The sequence below is a fragment of the Phycodurus eques genome, chromosome 5, assembly GCF_024500275.1.
Source record: "Phycodurus eques isolate BA_2022a chromosome 5, UOR_Pequ_1.1, whole genome shotgun sequence".
NCBI lineage: Eukaryota > Metazoa > Chordata > Actinopteri > Syngnathiformes > Syngnathidae > Phycodurus > Phycodurus eques.
Window position 1 is genome coordinate 26,645,535 of NC_084529.1, and position 17,344 is coordinate 26,662,878.

Consider the following 17,344-nt stretch of genomic DNA (forward strand, 5'->3'; position numbering starts at 1 on the left):
AAAAAATGAATAAAAAAATTGTTTCGTCACTTGCTTTTAACAATTAAAAACTTGTAAGTTTGGGCACTCATAAGTCAAGGTACCACATACCTAAAACTGAGACATTTTCTTATCATTTCAGGGGAAGGACATCCATTTTTACCAGCTAACAACGCCTCCATGATGTCATAAAGACAAAGCCAGACGAATACAAGCGCTAGTAATGTTTTTTTTATGTTTTAGTGTTTGTTATTAATCCAAGTTAAAAGCAGCAGTTGTGTTCATTTGTTCCCTTTTATTTGTGGTTTTGGACATTCTAGGGCTCAGGATGCCTGCTGCTGTCGAGTGGGACGATGTGAAGAAGCTGGACCCGGCGAACCTCCATGAACGTTACAAGGATGAACTGGACAGCGTCATCGACCTTCTCACTTCGGTAACCATGCACAGACTCGTGTTGGTGTCACGTTGTGAATTTCTAAAATGGCATGTGTTTGCTATTATTTCAAGCTGTGTGCTGCTGTGAGCTTTTATCTTTTTTTTTCTTCTTCTTACACGATAAATAATACTGGCTTGCTGAATTTTGGCTGTGCAACTTGCTTAGGTCAATATTACCTGCACATTATCTTCTACATATTTTTTGACATGGCTGCTGGCATTAAAAGTCATTTGTCTCTGTTTGTGCGTGCGTGCGGCGTGTTGAAGACAGAAGAGTGGGACGTGGAGCGCCGAGCTCGGGAGGACGTCATCCACATACTGCGAGTGTTTCAGGCCCTGCTCAAGGTCTTCTGTCTTATCTGCTCTTATCTGTCACGTGTACACGTCATTCACATTTCATTTGAATTCTGGATTTCCTTTTCGACAATATTTGCCTGGCCGGTGGACGAGAGGGTTGCCTCCTTGCTGTCTCACCTCAAAAAGACAGGAAAAAGCGTTTAAGAGGTGTGATAGAATAAGTGAAAATCCATTATATAGAGACCATATGATTTAAAAAAAAAATAGTTATAACCCTCTCACACACTTAAAACACATTTAACATATTAAAACTTGTTTGAACTTGTCACCTCTTTGGCAGGGAAGGAGCCCGAGCTTCTGTGTGAGGTCGAGAAGTTCCAACGAGATATAGTCGGACTCGCCTCCACGCACAGCTTGGGCTCTGGTACCAGTCCTCTCAAGAGGGGTTGGACTCTCTTCCATTCTGGAGTTGCCCACGGTGAGAGGCGCTGAGCAGGTGTGGGTATACTTATTGCTCCCTGGCTCGGCGCCTGTACGTTGGGGTTCACCCCGGTGGACGAGAGGGTAGCCTCCCTCCGCCTTCGGGTGGAGGGACGGGTCCTGACTCTTGTTTGTGCCTATGTACCAAACAGCAGATCAGAGTACGCACCCTTTTTGGAGTCCTTGGAGGGAGTGCTGGAGAGCGCTCCCGCTGGGGACTCCATCGTTCTGCTGGGGGACTTCAATGCTCACGTGGGCAATGACAGTGAGACCTGGAAGGGCCTGATTGGGAGAAACGGGATAAGGGTGTCCACACATGCACTTGGCACCAGGACACCCTAGGTCGCAGTTCGATGATCGACTTTGTGGTCGTGTCATCGGACTTGCGGCCGCATGTCTTGGACACTCGGGTAAAGAGAGGGGCAGAGCTGTCAACTGATCACCACCTAGTGGTGAGTTGGTTCCGATGGTGGGGGAAGATGCCGGTCCGACGTGGCAGGCCAAAACGTATTGTGAGGCTCTGCTGGGAACGTCTGGCGGAATCCCCTGTCAGAAGGAGTTTCAACTCCCACCTCCGATAGAACTTTGCTCATGTTCCGGGTGAGGCGGGGGACATCGAGTCCGAGTGGACCATGTTCCGCTGCACCATTGCTGAGGCGGCCGACCGGAGCTGTGCCCGTAAGGTGGTTGGTGCCTGTCGTGGCGGCAATCGGTGAGGGATGCCGTCAAGCTGAAGAAGGAGTCCTATCGGGCCTTGATTTTTGGTACCGGCTGGCCAAGCGGAATGCCGCTTTGATGGTCGCTAAAGCAAAAACTTGGGCATGGGAGGAGTTCGGTGAGGCCATGGAGAAAGACTTCCGGACGGCTTCGAGGAAATTCTGGTCCACCATCCGGCGTCTCAGGAGGGGGAAGCAGTGAGCCATCAACACTTTATAGTGGGGATGGGGCGCTGCTGACCTCGACTCGGGACGTTGTGAGCCGGTGGGGAGAATACTTCGAAGACCTCCTCAATTCCACCGACACGCCTTGCCATGAGGGAGCAGAGTCTGGGTTCTCTGAGGCGAGCTCTCCTATCTCTGGGGTTGAGGTCACCGAGGTGGAGCAGTTCGCAGCCGAGTGTGAACCGGCTGGGATGAGAATCAGCACCTCCAAATCTGAGACCATGGTCCTCAGTCGGAAAAGGGTGGCGTGCCCTCTCCAGGTCTGGGGATGAGATCCTGCCCCAAGTGGAGGACTTCAAGTATTGTGGGGTCTTGTTCACGAGTGAGGGAAGAATGTAACGGGAGATCGACAGGCGGATCGGTGCAGCGTCTGCAGTGATGCGGAATTTGTATCGATCCGTTGTGGTAAAAAGGGAGCTAAGCCGAAAGGCGAAGCTTTCGATTTACCGGTCGATCTACGTTCCTACCCTCACCTATGGTCATGAAACAACAAGATCCCGGATACAAGTGGCCGAAATTAGTTTCCTTCGCAGGGTGTCCGGGCTCTCCCTTAGAGATAGAGTGAGAAACTTGGTCATCCGGGAGGATCTCAAGGGTACAGCCGCTGCTCCTTCACATCGAGAGGAGCCAGATGAGGTGGCTGGGGCATCTGATTCGGATGCCTCCCGGACGCCTCCCTGGTGAGGTGTTCTGGGCATGTCCCACCGGAAATTGAACTTTCACCATCTGCATTAAAGGCAGTAGCATATAGCGCTACACAACCAGTGCATATCGTAAATGCTTTTGAACATGCAACAAATTGCAAGCATAAAATGTACAGAAAATACATACCGTACTGTAGTGTCTGTGTACATGCATGTGCCTTTAAGAGGCGGGCCCTGGTGCTGAGTCGGCGTGTGAGTGTCTGGGCGTTAACTGTGGCCAACAGCAGTTCCAGCATATTTGTGTTTTTCCTGTTCTCCTGGCATCTAAAAAACTGCTAAAAAGCGCATCAGCTACTGTGGCTCTCCTTACCCACATGCAAGGAGGACATTACTGTTAGTATAATGTGAAAAGACATGACGAGTCAGTTTTTTCCCCAATATTTAAGTGCAGTGCTAATGTTCAAACTGCATAATGTTACACTGACTTAAACTTTGTGTTTATGTGTGTGTGTGTGTGTGTGTGTGCGTGTATGTTAAATCCATCACAGTATGTTTTACTTTTCATGTAATAATGTTACACTGACTTAAACTTTGTGTTTATGTGTGTGTGTGTGTGCGTGTATGTTAAATCCATCACAGTATGTTTTACTTGTATGTATTACACTTTTTATAAAATACAGTTCATTTGAATTTAACTTTTTGTTACAGTACATTTGCATTTAATCTTTAAGAACTTATTTAGATGTAAATTTTATTTACTTTTACATGTAACCTATTTTAATTAAATAATTTCGTAGTTTTTTTATTTTCCTTTTTTTTCATACACTGTTCATGTTCAAACTGGATAATATTAAATATAATAAATATATTCTTTCGGACTAAAACCTTTCTGATGAATACAGTATTTTAATATTAGCCATTACGGTGGTACTTAATACAGTAAGTATTTTGTGAGGTGGTACATGGAGTAAAAAGATTTTTTTTAAAGTTGTTGTTGTGTTTGTTTCAAATGCTGTATAATTACGGCCTTGTTGTCTTCTTCCTGTCTCCTCAGATGAAGAATCAAGAAGCGACTTTGGCCGAACAGTTAGTTGATGAACAAGAGAAAAATGGTTTGTTACCATGCTGAGTGTTTTTTTTCTAAATACAATACCATGCTGACATTGTTTCTTATGACTGTCTGTATTCTGCAGAAAAGACGCTTCTTGTCAAAGTGTCCAGACTGGAAGAAGAACTAACGGTGAGTCTAATGAAGATGGTCATATCTAGTAGATGTACTGTATATCATTCATATGTTGGCGCTCTATACTGCACGTGTTAGTATGCCGGCACGGGCCCAGAGAACCGCTTTCTGAGGAACGAGATCCGGCAGCTGAAGGGCCAGCTGGTGCGCAAGGAGGAGATGGTCAACCAGCTGAAGAAGGAAATGAAAAGAGAGAAGAAAAACACGGAGAAGGTATGCACACTTTATTAGATATTATTATATTTATAGGTTTTGTTTGAATAAAACGTAAAGATATTGTTTTAGTAAAATTGTTTTATCTACTGACAACATAACTAAAATTTCAACTGAAAAAAAAAAATTATTTAGAGTATTTATTTACAGAAAATCAAAAATGGTGAAAATAAAAAAAAAAAAAAATGAATAAAAAATGTTCTTTAGGGCTGTCACTATCAAATATTTTCAGAATTGATTCTCCCATGGCGTCACGGTGGCTGACTGGAGCGTCAGCCTCACAGTTCTGAGGACCCGGGTTCAATCCCCGGCCCCGCCTGTGTGGAGTTTGCGTGTTCTCCCCGTGTCTGCGTGGGTTTTCTCCGGGCACTCCGGTTTCCTCCCACATCCCAAAAACATGCATTAATTGGAGACTCTAAATTGCCCGTAGGTGTGAATGTGAGTGCGGATGGTTGTTTGTTTGTATGTGCCCTGCGATTGGCTGGCAACCAGTTCAGGGTGTACCCCGCCTCCTGCCCGATGACAGCTGGGATAGGCTCCAGAACGCCCGCGACCCTCGTGAGGAGAAGCGGTTCAGAAAATGGATGGATGGATGATTCTCCCATTGATTATAGATCGAATAATCGAATTATGGTCACATAATAATCGAATAATAATCACCTAATGACCACCAGATATTCCTAAAAAACAACAACTTTTTTGTCAAAATGCTAAATGCTAAAAGGTTAGCAATCACAATTAGCATTAGCACACTACCAATTACCATTTTATGTCAAAAAAAGCTAACTACCATTCAGCTCACTCATACTTATATGTACATGACACATCTAACAGTGTCTTCAAAATCACTTACAGATGCTGCTTTGTTGTTTTGGGCAGAGTTTATCATTGGCCCAACACTATGTCCATCTGCAATACATTTTCTTGTGAAACATGGGTTCTGGCAGCGCAAACATAATTCCAGGCGAAACTTTTTTTGGGGGGTGGGGGTCCTGGCCGAGCTTCAAGGCAGAAATTTTGTGACGACCTCTTTTTGAATTAGACTTAGCAAAGTAATTCGATTTATTTATTTTTTTCCCCAGCTCTAGTATTTTTGGTCTCTTAATTTTTCCAGAGCTCTAAGGTCCAAAACAATTTGCTCGAGGATGCTGGTTGACCTTTGATTTGTTCCAATTCGTTTTTCTTCATAGGAAACAATGGAAAGAGAAATAATTAGTTTGTCTCATCACGAAATGTTCATTTGAATTGAAATGCCAATTTTCCTTTGTGTCTTTTCCCTAGCTGCTTATGCGAGCGGAGGCTGCCGAGGACGACCTGAAGATGTTGAAAAGAGAGGTACTGCATGGCTGAACAATTGAACAATCACACACCCACGTGATCCACCTGGTGGTGCTGAAAAGTATACGCAAACACAAAAAAGTAACTTGGTTGGTGTGTCTATTATAAGGAGACCCACAGACAGGAAGGCTATGTTGGGAATTATTCACTAATGCCATTTTCAAAGACTGAGTAGCAAACACCTGGAATGTTTTGAAATTTAGCCTTCAACGCCAGTTTCACGTGGCTACATGAATTTTGGTGAGCATGTCTATGACGAGTACATCCACAAAAAATGTCAAGAAGCCATACCTGAAAATGTACAGGAAGTCTATACTATTTTGATTCAAAGTGGCCATATTAGGTCATTTTGTGCAATAAAGTAGTAGTGTGGTGCTGTAGTAAATGTAATACACTGTCATGGCTAATACACAAGTGTACATTTTGAAGACGATTAAATGTAAAATGTGTTTATTTTGTTTGGTATTTTCAAAATCAAACAGTTGAAATGTTACTACATTAACAATAATTTAAAAAGAACATCCAGGATTCAGTCTTAAAGGGGGCATATTTTGCCAAACCAACTTATTTGGGTTGTAATATTGTTTCAATGGTGCCTCAGTAAACGTGAAATACGAATTAAAATCATCGATGCAAGTTACAGACATTTTTCTGTCGGAAATCAGGTCATTCAAATTTCGCGAGCTTATCTACATCACTAGCGAAGATCTCCTCCCCTTTCCGCTCCCGAACCAGTGCTGTCAACGTAACAAACACGTGTGCTCTCACAATTGGGACTTCCACACAGAGGCAACCAATCAGAGGAAAGGGGGCGGTCTTAGCCAAATATGTACAAAGCGGATACAAAATTTGGTCAAACAGAAGTAGCTGTCAGATAGGCCTTTTCTGGACACTCTCATGACAAAACCAAGGTATTTTTTAAAAATGTAATTGATACGTTTATACTACGTCCATGTTAGAGAGTTACTCTATGGATGTCTAAATAGTCAAAATATGGCACCTTTATTAACTCTGCTCCAGACATCTTGTATGAGCTTGCATTTGTCGTCTTGTGGCGTCATCGTCGTGTGCCATGATGTAATTTAAAAGTGAAAGTCCCTGTCCCCGGTCAGAACACACAGCTCCAGCAGGACGTGGACTTTTATCATGGACAGTTGGAGCTTAAGGAATCAGATGTGTCCAAAGAGGAGAACGCCGAGACTCAGAGGAAGCTTATCTCAGCCAACCACCAGCTTTCCCAGTGCCTGGACGACCTTCAGGTACCCCACTCACCTCCTCTGTACTGCCATCGCAACATTAGTGACCATACTTGTGCTGATTTTTCTTAGCAAGCGGAGGACGAGATCTCACGGTTGAAGGAAGACAACCTCCGCATGCAGAAATGTGTGATGCAGTCGGCAAAGGAGATGGAAAATATGAGCGATGAGTACAACCAGATCAAGATGGCCGTCCACCACTGCGACACCGCGACTGACCAGCTGAGGAAAGAGAGGGATCGTGCCGAGCTGCAAGTAAACGCCCTCCTCAAAAAAAAAAAAACTTTGTTAGTGTTTTTTCTCATGTTGCTTATATGTGCTTCACATGCAGGTCAGAGAGCTGACGCAGAAGGTAAACGACATGACGGAAGAGGATGACCCCATTATTGCAGCAGTGGACGCTCAAGTGGACCAATGGAAGGTTGGCGGATAACTATTCAGCCCCTGCAACTTGTTACAATTTTATCAACATACAAGTTTGTAGGCATGGCTGCCATGAGTCGACCCACAAAAAATGTTGGGCCATTTTGTTTTGAAGTGACTTTTTAGGATAATTTTCTCCATTTCCAGGGGTTCTTGAAAAAGAGCTGCTTGCCATTAGTTCTATCGTGCACCTGAGATTTCTTTGAAAATTCAGCTGCCAAATCCACTCTCAACCTAGAAACATGAAATTTGGTAGGCATGTCTTATCACGAGTTGACCCACACAAAAGTCACAAGAAGCCATGCCTGAAAAGACAAAGGAAGTCTGTCATTTTGGTTAGAAGCGACCATATAAAGATAATTTCCTGGGGTCCTTGAAAAACAAACATGTCTGTTAGATTTTTACACATTGCTACCAAATTTGAATGTCATATACTAGACAGATGGGAAACACTAAATTACTACAAATTATTTTACATTATGAATTTCTATCAGTTTTATTATCTTATGTTTATTTTATGTTATTCCCTGTGGGTGGAGCATGGAGGCAAATTCTGATGAATCACCATTGTTTCAGTTGTGCACCCCTGAATTTTTGGAAAATTCAACCCAAAGCCAAAGTCAGTTTTACAACATGAAATTTGGTAGGCATTTCTATTATGAGTAGTCCTGCAAAATGTCTCAAGAAGCCATGCCTGCAAAGACACAGCCATTTTTATTTGAAGCAGCTATTTTAGGATCATTTTGCCTATTTCCAGAACTTGGAGACTTCTAATAATTGACCTCCACAAAGTCAGAAGAAATCCACTTGGAGACTTCTAATAATTGACCTCCACAAAGTCAGAAGAAATCCACTTGCGGTCCCTGCTGGCCGAAATGTGTAAATGCTGTAACTCCGCGCCTTTGTCAAAAACAAGAACCCTGTTGATTTTAAATAACTAAGAAAAAATGTTTAGTTGCTCGGCTGGTTGCAAGCGTTTTTGTCCTCGCTGCTAAGCGGATGGGTTCGTCTGCATTGAGGTTGTGGAGTTTTAATGACTCGACGTTCATTCACAGAACGTGCTCTCTGAAAAGGACAAGGAGATTTCAATGTATCAGCAGATGATCCGTGACCTTCAGCAGAAGTTGCGCATGGCCCAGTTGGACATGGACAGAAACAATATTCTTGCCTTGCAGCAGGTTCACTAGACATTGCTTTTACTTGGATGTCCTTTCCTGAACATGTCACTGATGCTAATGAAGACAATTGTTGGCGAACAAATGGTCTGCAGGCTGTGGAGGAGCGAGATGATCAGATCAATACCCTAAGAGAGCAAGTGGAGCATTACACAGGCGAAATGAAGAAGCAGACGCTGCTCATGGAAAGTCTGAAGGTGCCCAAAAAGGAAAGTGGAAGTAAGTAGGCCTAGGTTCTGAACACAACAAAGATAGCTGTGATAAAAAGTGGTTCTGTATGAAAATCCTCAGTCTGCTCGATTGGCGATTCTTGATCCGCATACCACAGTGTGGTTTCTATAGTGGTTGAATTTTGTGACAAACCTTTAAATAACACATCATGTCTGGAGGAGTGGCACAATTCTAATGCTTTTTGCTCCTTATTGACATAACTATAGTGTTTTCTTGCTCCCAAGTGACACAATTTGATGTCTTTGGCCCCAAGCGACACAATTATGTTTTTAGGCTCTGAGTGACACAATTCTAATGCTTTTTGGCTTCAAAAAGGCACACTTCCAAGGTTCCCTACCCTAGTGCCATACTTCCGATGGTCTTTGTTCCTAAGTGACACAATTACAGTGATTTGTGTTCGCAAGTGACTCACTTCCAATGGGTGTAATCCCAAGTAACACAATTCCAATGTTGTTGTTTTTTTGCTGCCAAGTTACACAATTCTGATGTTTATTGCTTCTAAATTTTTCTATTCCATTGTTTTTTTTAAGCTCATAGGTGGCACAATTCCAATGTTTGTACTGCTTTTGATGCAAATTTTCATTTTTTTAAAGTCATTTTATCCTGTTTAGTTTATTACAAAAATAACAATATTTAAAGGCACTAGGGCTCAACCTAATGATTATTTGAATAATCGATTAATCTGGCCAACATTATTTTTTTATTATCAATGAATCGGATAAAAAAATTTTTTTTGATTTCCATCCCTTTATTAGAAAACAGGACATTATTTCAAAGTGACAGTGTAGAAAATGCACAAACATAAATTTATTATGATTCAGTTTCTGGTTTGGTCAATAAAACCACATAAAATAGGCAAAAGTTTATTTTCAAAAATAAATGCAGCTGTTTGCAAATGTCTTATTTTGATTAAACACAAAGATAATCAGTCTGCTTTCATGTAGGACTATGGAAAACAGAGACTAGTAACTGTTGAGAGGCTGGAATTCCAAGGGTTTTGACAATTTTAAGTTAAACAAGGTCTCTAAATAATTAATAGGAAAAATAGTTGTTGATTAGTTTGATATTCGATTAGTTGTTGATTAATCGATTAATTGTTGCACCTCTCATAGGTGCCTTTCTGGACACTCAAGCGCTGGTCCATGAGAGAAAGTTGGAGGAGCTCACATCCAAGTGGGAAGCTGCCGAGATGAGAGCAGTGGAAGCGGAGGAGGCTTTAAAACGAGCCGAAGATCACGCTGAGGAAAAAGACAGAGAGGTCATTGAGGTCTCCAAGCGCCTGACAGAGTATGAGCGTGTAAGTCAACGACAGCACACTAAAGTCATTCATGTGATGCCATTAGCGTTACTGTGTGTTAAATCACTTCCTGACTTCCGTGAAAAGCTACAGACAATGGTTCTTGGTGATGTCTCATGATAGAGGCTCTTTTTCTTTATTCCAGGGCACTTACGGCCTAGAAGAAGCCATCAGGGAGATCAAGGAGTGTAAAATGCAAATCCGAAGGAGAGAGTTGGAGTTAGAGGCCGTGACCAAAGAGATCAACCAAGCGTACATAACAAACAACCAGCTCACCGAGGAAAATGAAGAATTCCGGGAAAGACTCGGTGATGTTTTTTTTATATCACATTACGACGACAGCAATCGTACAACTTGTCTCACTCTTGTTTGTTTCTTTTCAAAGGCTATGAACCCAGTCAGGAAGTGGACCTGAGCGAGTTCAGGCGAGCCAAAGGCCTGAAACAACGGCAGTACAAAGCTGAAAATCAAATCCTCAGTAAAGAGGTAAAAACAATCCACAGTTTATACCACTATTTCTTTCTGCTATTTATAACCCGGGCGGCTGGTTAGAGCGTCTGCCTCACAGTTCTGAGGAGCGGGGTTCAATCCCCGGCCCCGCCTGTGTGGAGTTTGCATGTTCTCCCGGTGCCTGTGTGGGTTTTCTCCGGTCACTCCGGCTCAGAAAATGGAAGCGGCTCAGAAAATGGATGGATGGATGGATTTACAAAAAAACGTCCTGTTTAGATTGAGCGTCTTGAAGAGGAACGACTGGAGATGAAGCAACAAGTCCGACATCTGGCCAAGCGGACAGGTGACTATACCCTATTTACTTAGAGATGCGAGGTGTGTCATCTACTTAAACCAAATAAATGCCTCCCTCAAATAGATGCGTGCCTTTTCCAAAAATGGTAATCAGTGTGATCTTCTCATTGTATTGATGCTATTGTTCACACACCTAAGAATTGTGCTGTTTGGGAGCACAAAGGTAATTTTGGCACTAGACTACAAAATCATCAAAAAGTACAAAATCATTAATTGTTGTTATATTAAAACCTAAAAACAATGCAGCCCAATGGGCGGCACAAGCCAGTGCAAACCGGGTAAATGCAGGAAGGGAACTTTGCCAAACAAATATTTGCGTTCATTTCAACAATTCCATACCGGATCGGTCGTGGCCCGGGTTAACAACGTCCGCTCCCGGCACTGTTAATCTGCAGGGTGCCGGTGGAAATTCAGCTACTGTGGGTCGAAGACGAAGGAGAGTTGTTAAGCGGGTTCTTAGGCAGAAAGATAAGAGGAAAGCACAGAGCGTAGAATTGAATGTGGGGATTTTGAATGTTGGGACTATGACAGGAAAATCATGGGAGTTGGTTGACATGATGATTAGGAGAAAGGTTGATATATTGTGTGTCCAGGAGAGCAGGTGGAAAGGCAGTAAGGCTAGAAGTTTAGGGGCAGGCTTTAAAATATTTTACCATAGTATAGTTGGGAAGAGAAATGCAGTAGGTGTTATTTTAAAGGAAGAGTTAGCTAAGAATGTCTTGGTAGAGAAAAGAGATCGAGTGATGAGGCTGTAGCTTGAAATTGAGGGTGTTATGTATAATGTGATTAGCGGCTATGCCCCAGAGGTGGGATGTCACCTGGAGGTGAAAGAGAAATTCTGGAAGGAGCTAGTTGAAGTAGTTCTGAGCATCCCAGACAGAGAGAGTTGTGATTGGTGCAGATTGTAATGGACATGTTGGTGAAGGAAACATGGGTGATGAAGAAGTGATGGTTAAGTACGGCATCCAGGAAAGGAACTTGGAGGGACAGATGGTGGTAGACTTTGCAAAAAGGATGGAAATGGCTGTAGTGAACACTTTCTTCCAGAAGAGGCAGGAACATAGGGTGACCTACAAGAGCGGCGGTAGAAGCACACAGGTGGATTACATCTTGTGCAGACGATGTAATCTGAAGGAGATTACCGACTGTAAAGTAGTAGTAGGGGAGAGTGTGGCTAGACAGCATTGGATGGTGGTGTGTAAAATGACTCTGGTGGTGAGGAGGAAGATTAAGAAGACAAAGGCAGAGCAGAGAACCATGTGGTGGAAGCTGAGAAAGGAAGAGTGTTGTGCGGCTTTTCGGGAAGAGCTGAGACAGGAGGAGCTTCCAGAAGACTGGACCACTACAGCCAAGGTGATCAGAGGTACAGGCAGAAGAGTACTTGGTGTATCTTCTGGCATGAAAGGAGAGAAAGAGACTTGATAGTGGAACCTCACAGTACAGGAAATCACACAAGGAAAGAGGTTAGCTAAGAAATGGGACACTGATAAGGAATTGAGATGAGACGTAGGGCTAAGGGTAGAGGTGGCAAAGGCCAAACAAGAGGCATATGATGACATGTATGCCAAGTTGGACACTAAAGAAGGAGAGAAAATGATCTATACAGGTTGGCCAGACAGAGGGATAGAGATGGGAAGGATGTGCAACAGGTTAGGGTGATTAAGAATAGAGATGGAAATGTGTTGACTGATGCCCGTAGTGTGCTGGACAGATGGAAAGAATACTTTGAGATGATGAATGAAGAATATGAGAGAGAAGGAAGAGTAGAAGAGGCAAGTGTGGTGGACCAGGAAGTGGCAATGATTAGTAAGGGGGAAATAAGAAAGGTATTAAAGAGGATGAAAAATGGAAAGGCAGTTGGTCCTGATCACAGTCCTGTGGAGGTATGGAAGCATCTAGGAGAGTTGGCTGTGGAGTTTTTGACCAGCTTGTTCAACAGAATTCTAGCGGATGAGAAGATTCCTGAGGAATGGAGAAAAAGTGTGCTGGTGCCCATTTTTAAGAAGAAGGGTGATCTGCAGAGCTGTGGGAACTATAGAGGAATAAAGTTGATGAGCCACACAATGACGTTATGGGAAAGTAGTGAAGGCTACTCAGGAAAAAAGTTAGTATTTGCGAGCAACAGTATGGTTTCATGCCTAGAAAGATTACCATAGATGCATTATTTGCCTTGAGGATGTTGATGGAAAAGTACAGAGAAGGTCAAAAGGAGCTACATTGTGTCTTTGTGTATCTAGAGAAAGCCTATGACAGAGTACCCAGAGAGGAACTGTGGTACTGCATGCGGAAGTCTGGAGTGGCAGAGAAGTATGTTAGAATAATACAGGACATTTATGAGGGAAGCAGAACAGTGGTGAGGTGTGTTGTAGGTGTGACACAGGAGTTCAAGGTGGCGGTGGGACTGCATCAGGGATCAGCCCTGAGCTCCTTCGTGTTTGCAGTGGAGATGGATAGACTGACAGATGAGGTTAGACTGGAATCCCCGTGGACCATGATGTCTGCAGATGACAGTGATAACTGCAGTGGAAGCAGGGAGCAGGTGGAGAAACAGAAAGATGGAGACATACACTGGAAAGGAGAGGACTGAAGATTAGCCGAAGTTGACGGAATATACGTGCATGAATGAGAGGGGTGCAGGGGGAAGAGTGAGGCTACAAGGAAAAGCGATAGCAAGGGTGGAGGATTTTAAATGCTTGGGGTCAACAGCTCAGAGCAATGGTGAGTGTGGTAAGGAAGTGAAGAAACGGGTCCAAGCAGGTCGGAACAGGTGGAGGAAGGTGTCAGGTGTGTTATGTGACAGAAGAGTCTCTGCTTGGACGAAGGGCAAATTTTATTAAACAGTGGTGAGGCCAGCCATGATGTACGGATTAGAGACAGTGGCACTGAAGAGACAACAGGAAGCAGAGCTGGAGTTGGTGGAAATGAAAATGTTGAGGTTTGCTCTAGGGGTGAGCAGGTTGGATAACATTAGAAATGATCTCATCAGAGGGACAGCCAAGGTTAGATATTTTGGAGACAAAGTCAGAGAGAGCAGACTTCGATGGTTTGGGCACGTCCAGAGGAGAAATAGTGAATATATTCGTAGAAGGATGATGAGGATGGAGCTGCCAGGCAAGAGAGCTAGAGGAAGACCAAAGAGAAGGTTGGTGGATGTAGTGAGGGAAGACATGTAGGCAGTTGGCATTAGAGAGGAGGATGTAGGAGATAGGATGACATGCTGCGGAGACCCCTAACGGGACAAGCAGAAAGGAAAAGAAGAAGATATTAAAACCTAAAAACAAGTATGAGTTGAGTAAATAAAATTTCCTGGAAGGCCATTTTGGTTCAAAGTGGCCAATTTAGGGCCATTTAGACCATTTCCCATGGTCCTTCAGGAAAGAACTGGTGTTCAGGATGTTGGTCCAAATAGTACCAAAGTTTCTGTGCTTTCTGTAGTTTTTGTGTTCAGTCTTGACCCGCAGTTGTGTTTCTCCAGGGCTGCCACCGTCCGTCTTGGAGGAGGACAACGTCACACAAGGTGTAAAATGGCCACAGACTCCGATTCAAAACACCAACGCGAGCACAAACGAAGGGCTCCAAGCCAAGGTTGGCACTTTTGAAAGAGAAATCCATTTCAAATTTTTCAATAATACAATTTAAAATAAAACACGATCTTCCGTTGTCAGAGTGAACGCACGGAAGAAGCAGTGACGATGCCGAAGAGGGAGGCAGAACTCAACAAGTACCAGTTCCAGCTTAAACGTAATTACAACTGTTATCCTCCATTTGGGTTCCTTTGGTAACCTTTACCAAGCCTTTATTATTATTCCCTTCTCTTCTTATATTATACACCGGAACATTTTAACATTCATAACTGCAATACATTCTTATAGTCAGTTTTGGGAAAGTTAATTTCCTACACGAGCTACTTCAAAGTTCAGTTATTTTTTGTTTTTTCTCAATATGTTGCTGATGGGCTATTCCCCTCAAAATACTGGCATTTCATTTTCCCATTGTTGCCACCCATTCAGTCCACACTAGTAGCCAGCTGCAGCTTTCACCCTACAATCTCAAAAACATGAGTAAAAACGTGTTGCCTGAATGTTTTTTTAAAATAAGGAATTAAAACAAAAGCAGGACTTTTGTTCTTAATGCGCAAACAAAAACATGCAACACAATATGACAGGAACGATAGTGAAAGGACATGTATAACTTAGCGTTCCTCGCAGCTCTGCCTGACTATATTAACAAAATATTTTATTTGATCTATTGTTATATTACACAGCAAAATAAATTCCATATCATGACATTGTGATCATACAGAGTTCTAACTAAAGCATTCTGATACAAATAATCATTTTCCTAGTAATCAGTTTTTACAATTATGTATTACAAAAGAACGGAGGCGGCACGGTGGACGACTGGTTAGAGCGTCAGCCTCACAGTTCTGAGGACCCGGGTTCATTCCCCGGCCCCGCCTGTGTGGAGTTTGCATGTTCTCCCCGTGCCTGCGTGGGTTTTCTCCGGGCACTCCGGTTTCCTCCCACATCCCAAAAACATGCATGAATTGGAGACTCTAAATTGGCTGTAGGTGGGAATGTGAGTGTGAATGGTTGTTTGTTTGTAAGTGCCCTGCGATTGGCTGGCAACCAGTTCAAGGTGTACCCCGCCTCCTGCCCGATGATAGCTGGGATAGGCTCCAGCACGCCCGCGACCCTAGTGAGGAGAAGCGGCTCAGAAAATGGATGGATGGATGGAGGGAAAAGAACTAACGAAGAACACATTCACTCGCATTGTGTCTCTCTTCAGTGTCTCTGAACGCACCTCGCGTTTTCACGCAGCTGCGACGTGTCTGCCCTAAATGGCGGCTGTGGCCAATCTGAATTAGTTGCCAAATACAGCGTTTATCCGCCGACATATGAAGAATATTTAAGAATATATGAAGAATATTTAAGAATATATAAGAATATTTTTCCTGGAAGTCCTAAACAAAACCTTGAACTCTTGAATAAAAAAAGAACTTTTGTGCGTAAACTGTTCTTTCACGCCAGAATGAGCGCATTCTCAGTTACGTTCATCCGGCAGAAATGAGCTGAGTTCAGTTCACGTTTGCACAAAATATGAACGAGTTCATGACCTGAACTCGTTCAGGCACAACACTGCATACAGTAGCAGGGGTGGGGAAAGTGTGGCCCCTGGACAATATACAGTCTGCTTTGTTCTTTACTCCAGCCCACAGAGTATTTACATTATCAAGAGTCCAATTGTATTTGCTGCATTAATTCAGCTATTTCTTTCCTAAGGTTAGTCAATTAAAATGTATTTATTATTTTGTATTTATTTTGTATTCATTTCTTTAATTAAGTTATTAGTTAACAAATTTATTTTAAATATATTTTTGAAATGAAAGGTTTTACATTAACATGCAATTGGTTAATTAAATATATAACATTTTAAAAATCGGATTAATTAGTTGCTTGAGTTATTGTAAATAATGAAATAATAAGCATTAGACAAGTTAAGATTCAAAATGTTTCTTAAATAATTGTTAATTTATTGTAATTAATTACATTTTAAAATGAATTATTACTTCATTCATGTGGTCTTCTCCTGTCCGTATGTTGCCTCAAAGTGGAGCAGCTATCCAGAGAGAAAGGAGACCTGGAAGCTGCACTCAAAGACATCCTCCAGGCTTTGAAGGCTAAAGACACCACAAACATCCCCACTCTGAAAAGGCTGGCCAACGTAAGTACCACTATGACGTAGGGCTGGGCGATGTGGCCTTAAAATCAAATCTCATATTTTTTTGGAATAAAAATCTGATTTCCCCCCTTAACTGAATTTTGCTTTTGTTCTCCCTTCTATGATTTGCTGTTTTTCGTGATACCAAACAAGCTTGGAATTTTTTCCCCCCAACATTAACTTGTTTTCACATAAAATAATAGAACTATTTACAAGTGCTTCCTCTTGGAAAAATGATCTCTTTAGTAGAAACATGTTCAGTACCTCGACAAAGTATTCATACCCCTTGAACTTGTTCACATTTTGCCACCTTACAACCACAAGTTTAAATGTTTTTTTAATTTAGATTTTGTGATCGACCAACACAAAGAAGCACATCATTGTAAAGCGGAACGGAGATAATACACAGTTTTCAACATTTTAAACAAATAATAATCTGAAAAAGTGGCGTGCATTTGTATTCAGCGCACTGCGTCAATACTTTATAGAGCCAACCTTCGCTGCAATTACAGCTGCAAGTCTTTTGAGGTATGTTTCTACCAACTTTACACATCGAGACACTGATTTCAGTCTTTGCCTTTGCGCATTCTTCTTTGCAAAATAGCTCAAGCTCAGCCAGATTCGACGGAAAATTGTCTGTGAACAGAAATGTTCAAGTCTCGCCATGGAGGGGCTCAATCGGATTAAGTTCTCGACTTTGACTGGGCTATTCTAAGAAATGAATATTCTTACCATTCCACTGTAACTCTGCTTTTATGTTTAGGGTCATTGTCTTGCAGGAAAATGAATCACCTTCACAGTCTCAGTCTTTTGCAGCCTTCAAAAGGTTTTCTTCCAGGATTGGAATAGGTTTCCAACGTGCATAAA

The 17,344-nt window shown here is 42.6% G+C and overlaps 1 protein-coding gene across 3 annotated transcripts in view; it reads left to right on the forward strand.

The window, feature by feature from the left end:
* Nucleotides 1–205: 205 nt before the first annotated feature.
* Nucleotides 206–17,344, forward strand: part of LOC133402320 (centrosomal protein of 290 kDa-like) — a 53,270-nt gene continuing 36,131 nt past the window's right edge. For all 3 annotated transcript variants that reach the window (XM_061675875.1, XM_061675876.1, XM_061675874.1), the window contains exons 1-18: nucleotides 206–412; nucleotides 682–759; nucleotides 3,831–3,888; nucleotides 3,970–4,016; nucleotides 4,098–4,232; nucleotides 5,514–5,567; nucleotides 6,683–6,829; nucleotides 6,899–7,081; nucleotides 7,158–7,247; nucleotides 8,305–8,427; nucleotides 8,520–8,643; nucleotides 9,768–9,952; nucleotides 10,098–10,260; nucleotides 10,338–10,438; nucleotides 10,679–10,745; nucleotides 14,232–14,341; nucleotides 14,422–14,497; nucleotides 16,368–16,480. In XM_061675875.1, coding sequence (XP_061531859.1) covers nucleotides 308–412; nucleotides 682–759; nucleotides 3,831–3,888; nucleotides 3,970–4,016; nucleotides 4,098–4,232; nucleotides 5,514–5,567; nucleotides 6,683–6,829; nucleotides 6,899–7,081; nucleotides 7,158–7,247; nucleotides 8,305–8,427; nucleotides 8,520–8,643; nucleotides 9,768–9,952; nucleotides 10,098–10,260; nucleotides 10,338–10,438; nucleotides 10,679–10,745; nucleotides 14,232–14,341; nucleotides 14,422–14,497; nucleotides 16,368–16,480 — 1,959 coding nt within the window. In that variant the 5' untranslated portion in view covers nucleotides 206–307. The remainder of the gene's footprint in view (nucleotides 413–681; nucleotides 760–3,830; nucleotides 3,889–3,969; nucleotides 4,017–4,097; nucleotides 4,233–5,513; nucleotides 5,568–6,682; nucleotides 6,830–6,898; nucleotides 7,082–7,157; nucleotides 7,248–8,304; nucleotides 8,428–8,519; nucleotides 8,644–9,767; nucleotides 9,953–10,097; nucleotides 10,261–10,337; nucleotides 10,439–10,678; nucleotides 10,746–14,231; nucleotides 14,342–14,421; nucleotides 14,498–16,367; nucleotides 16,481–17,344) is intronic.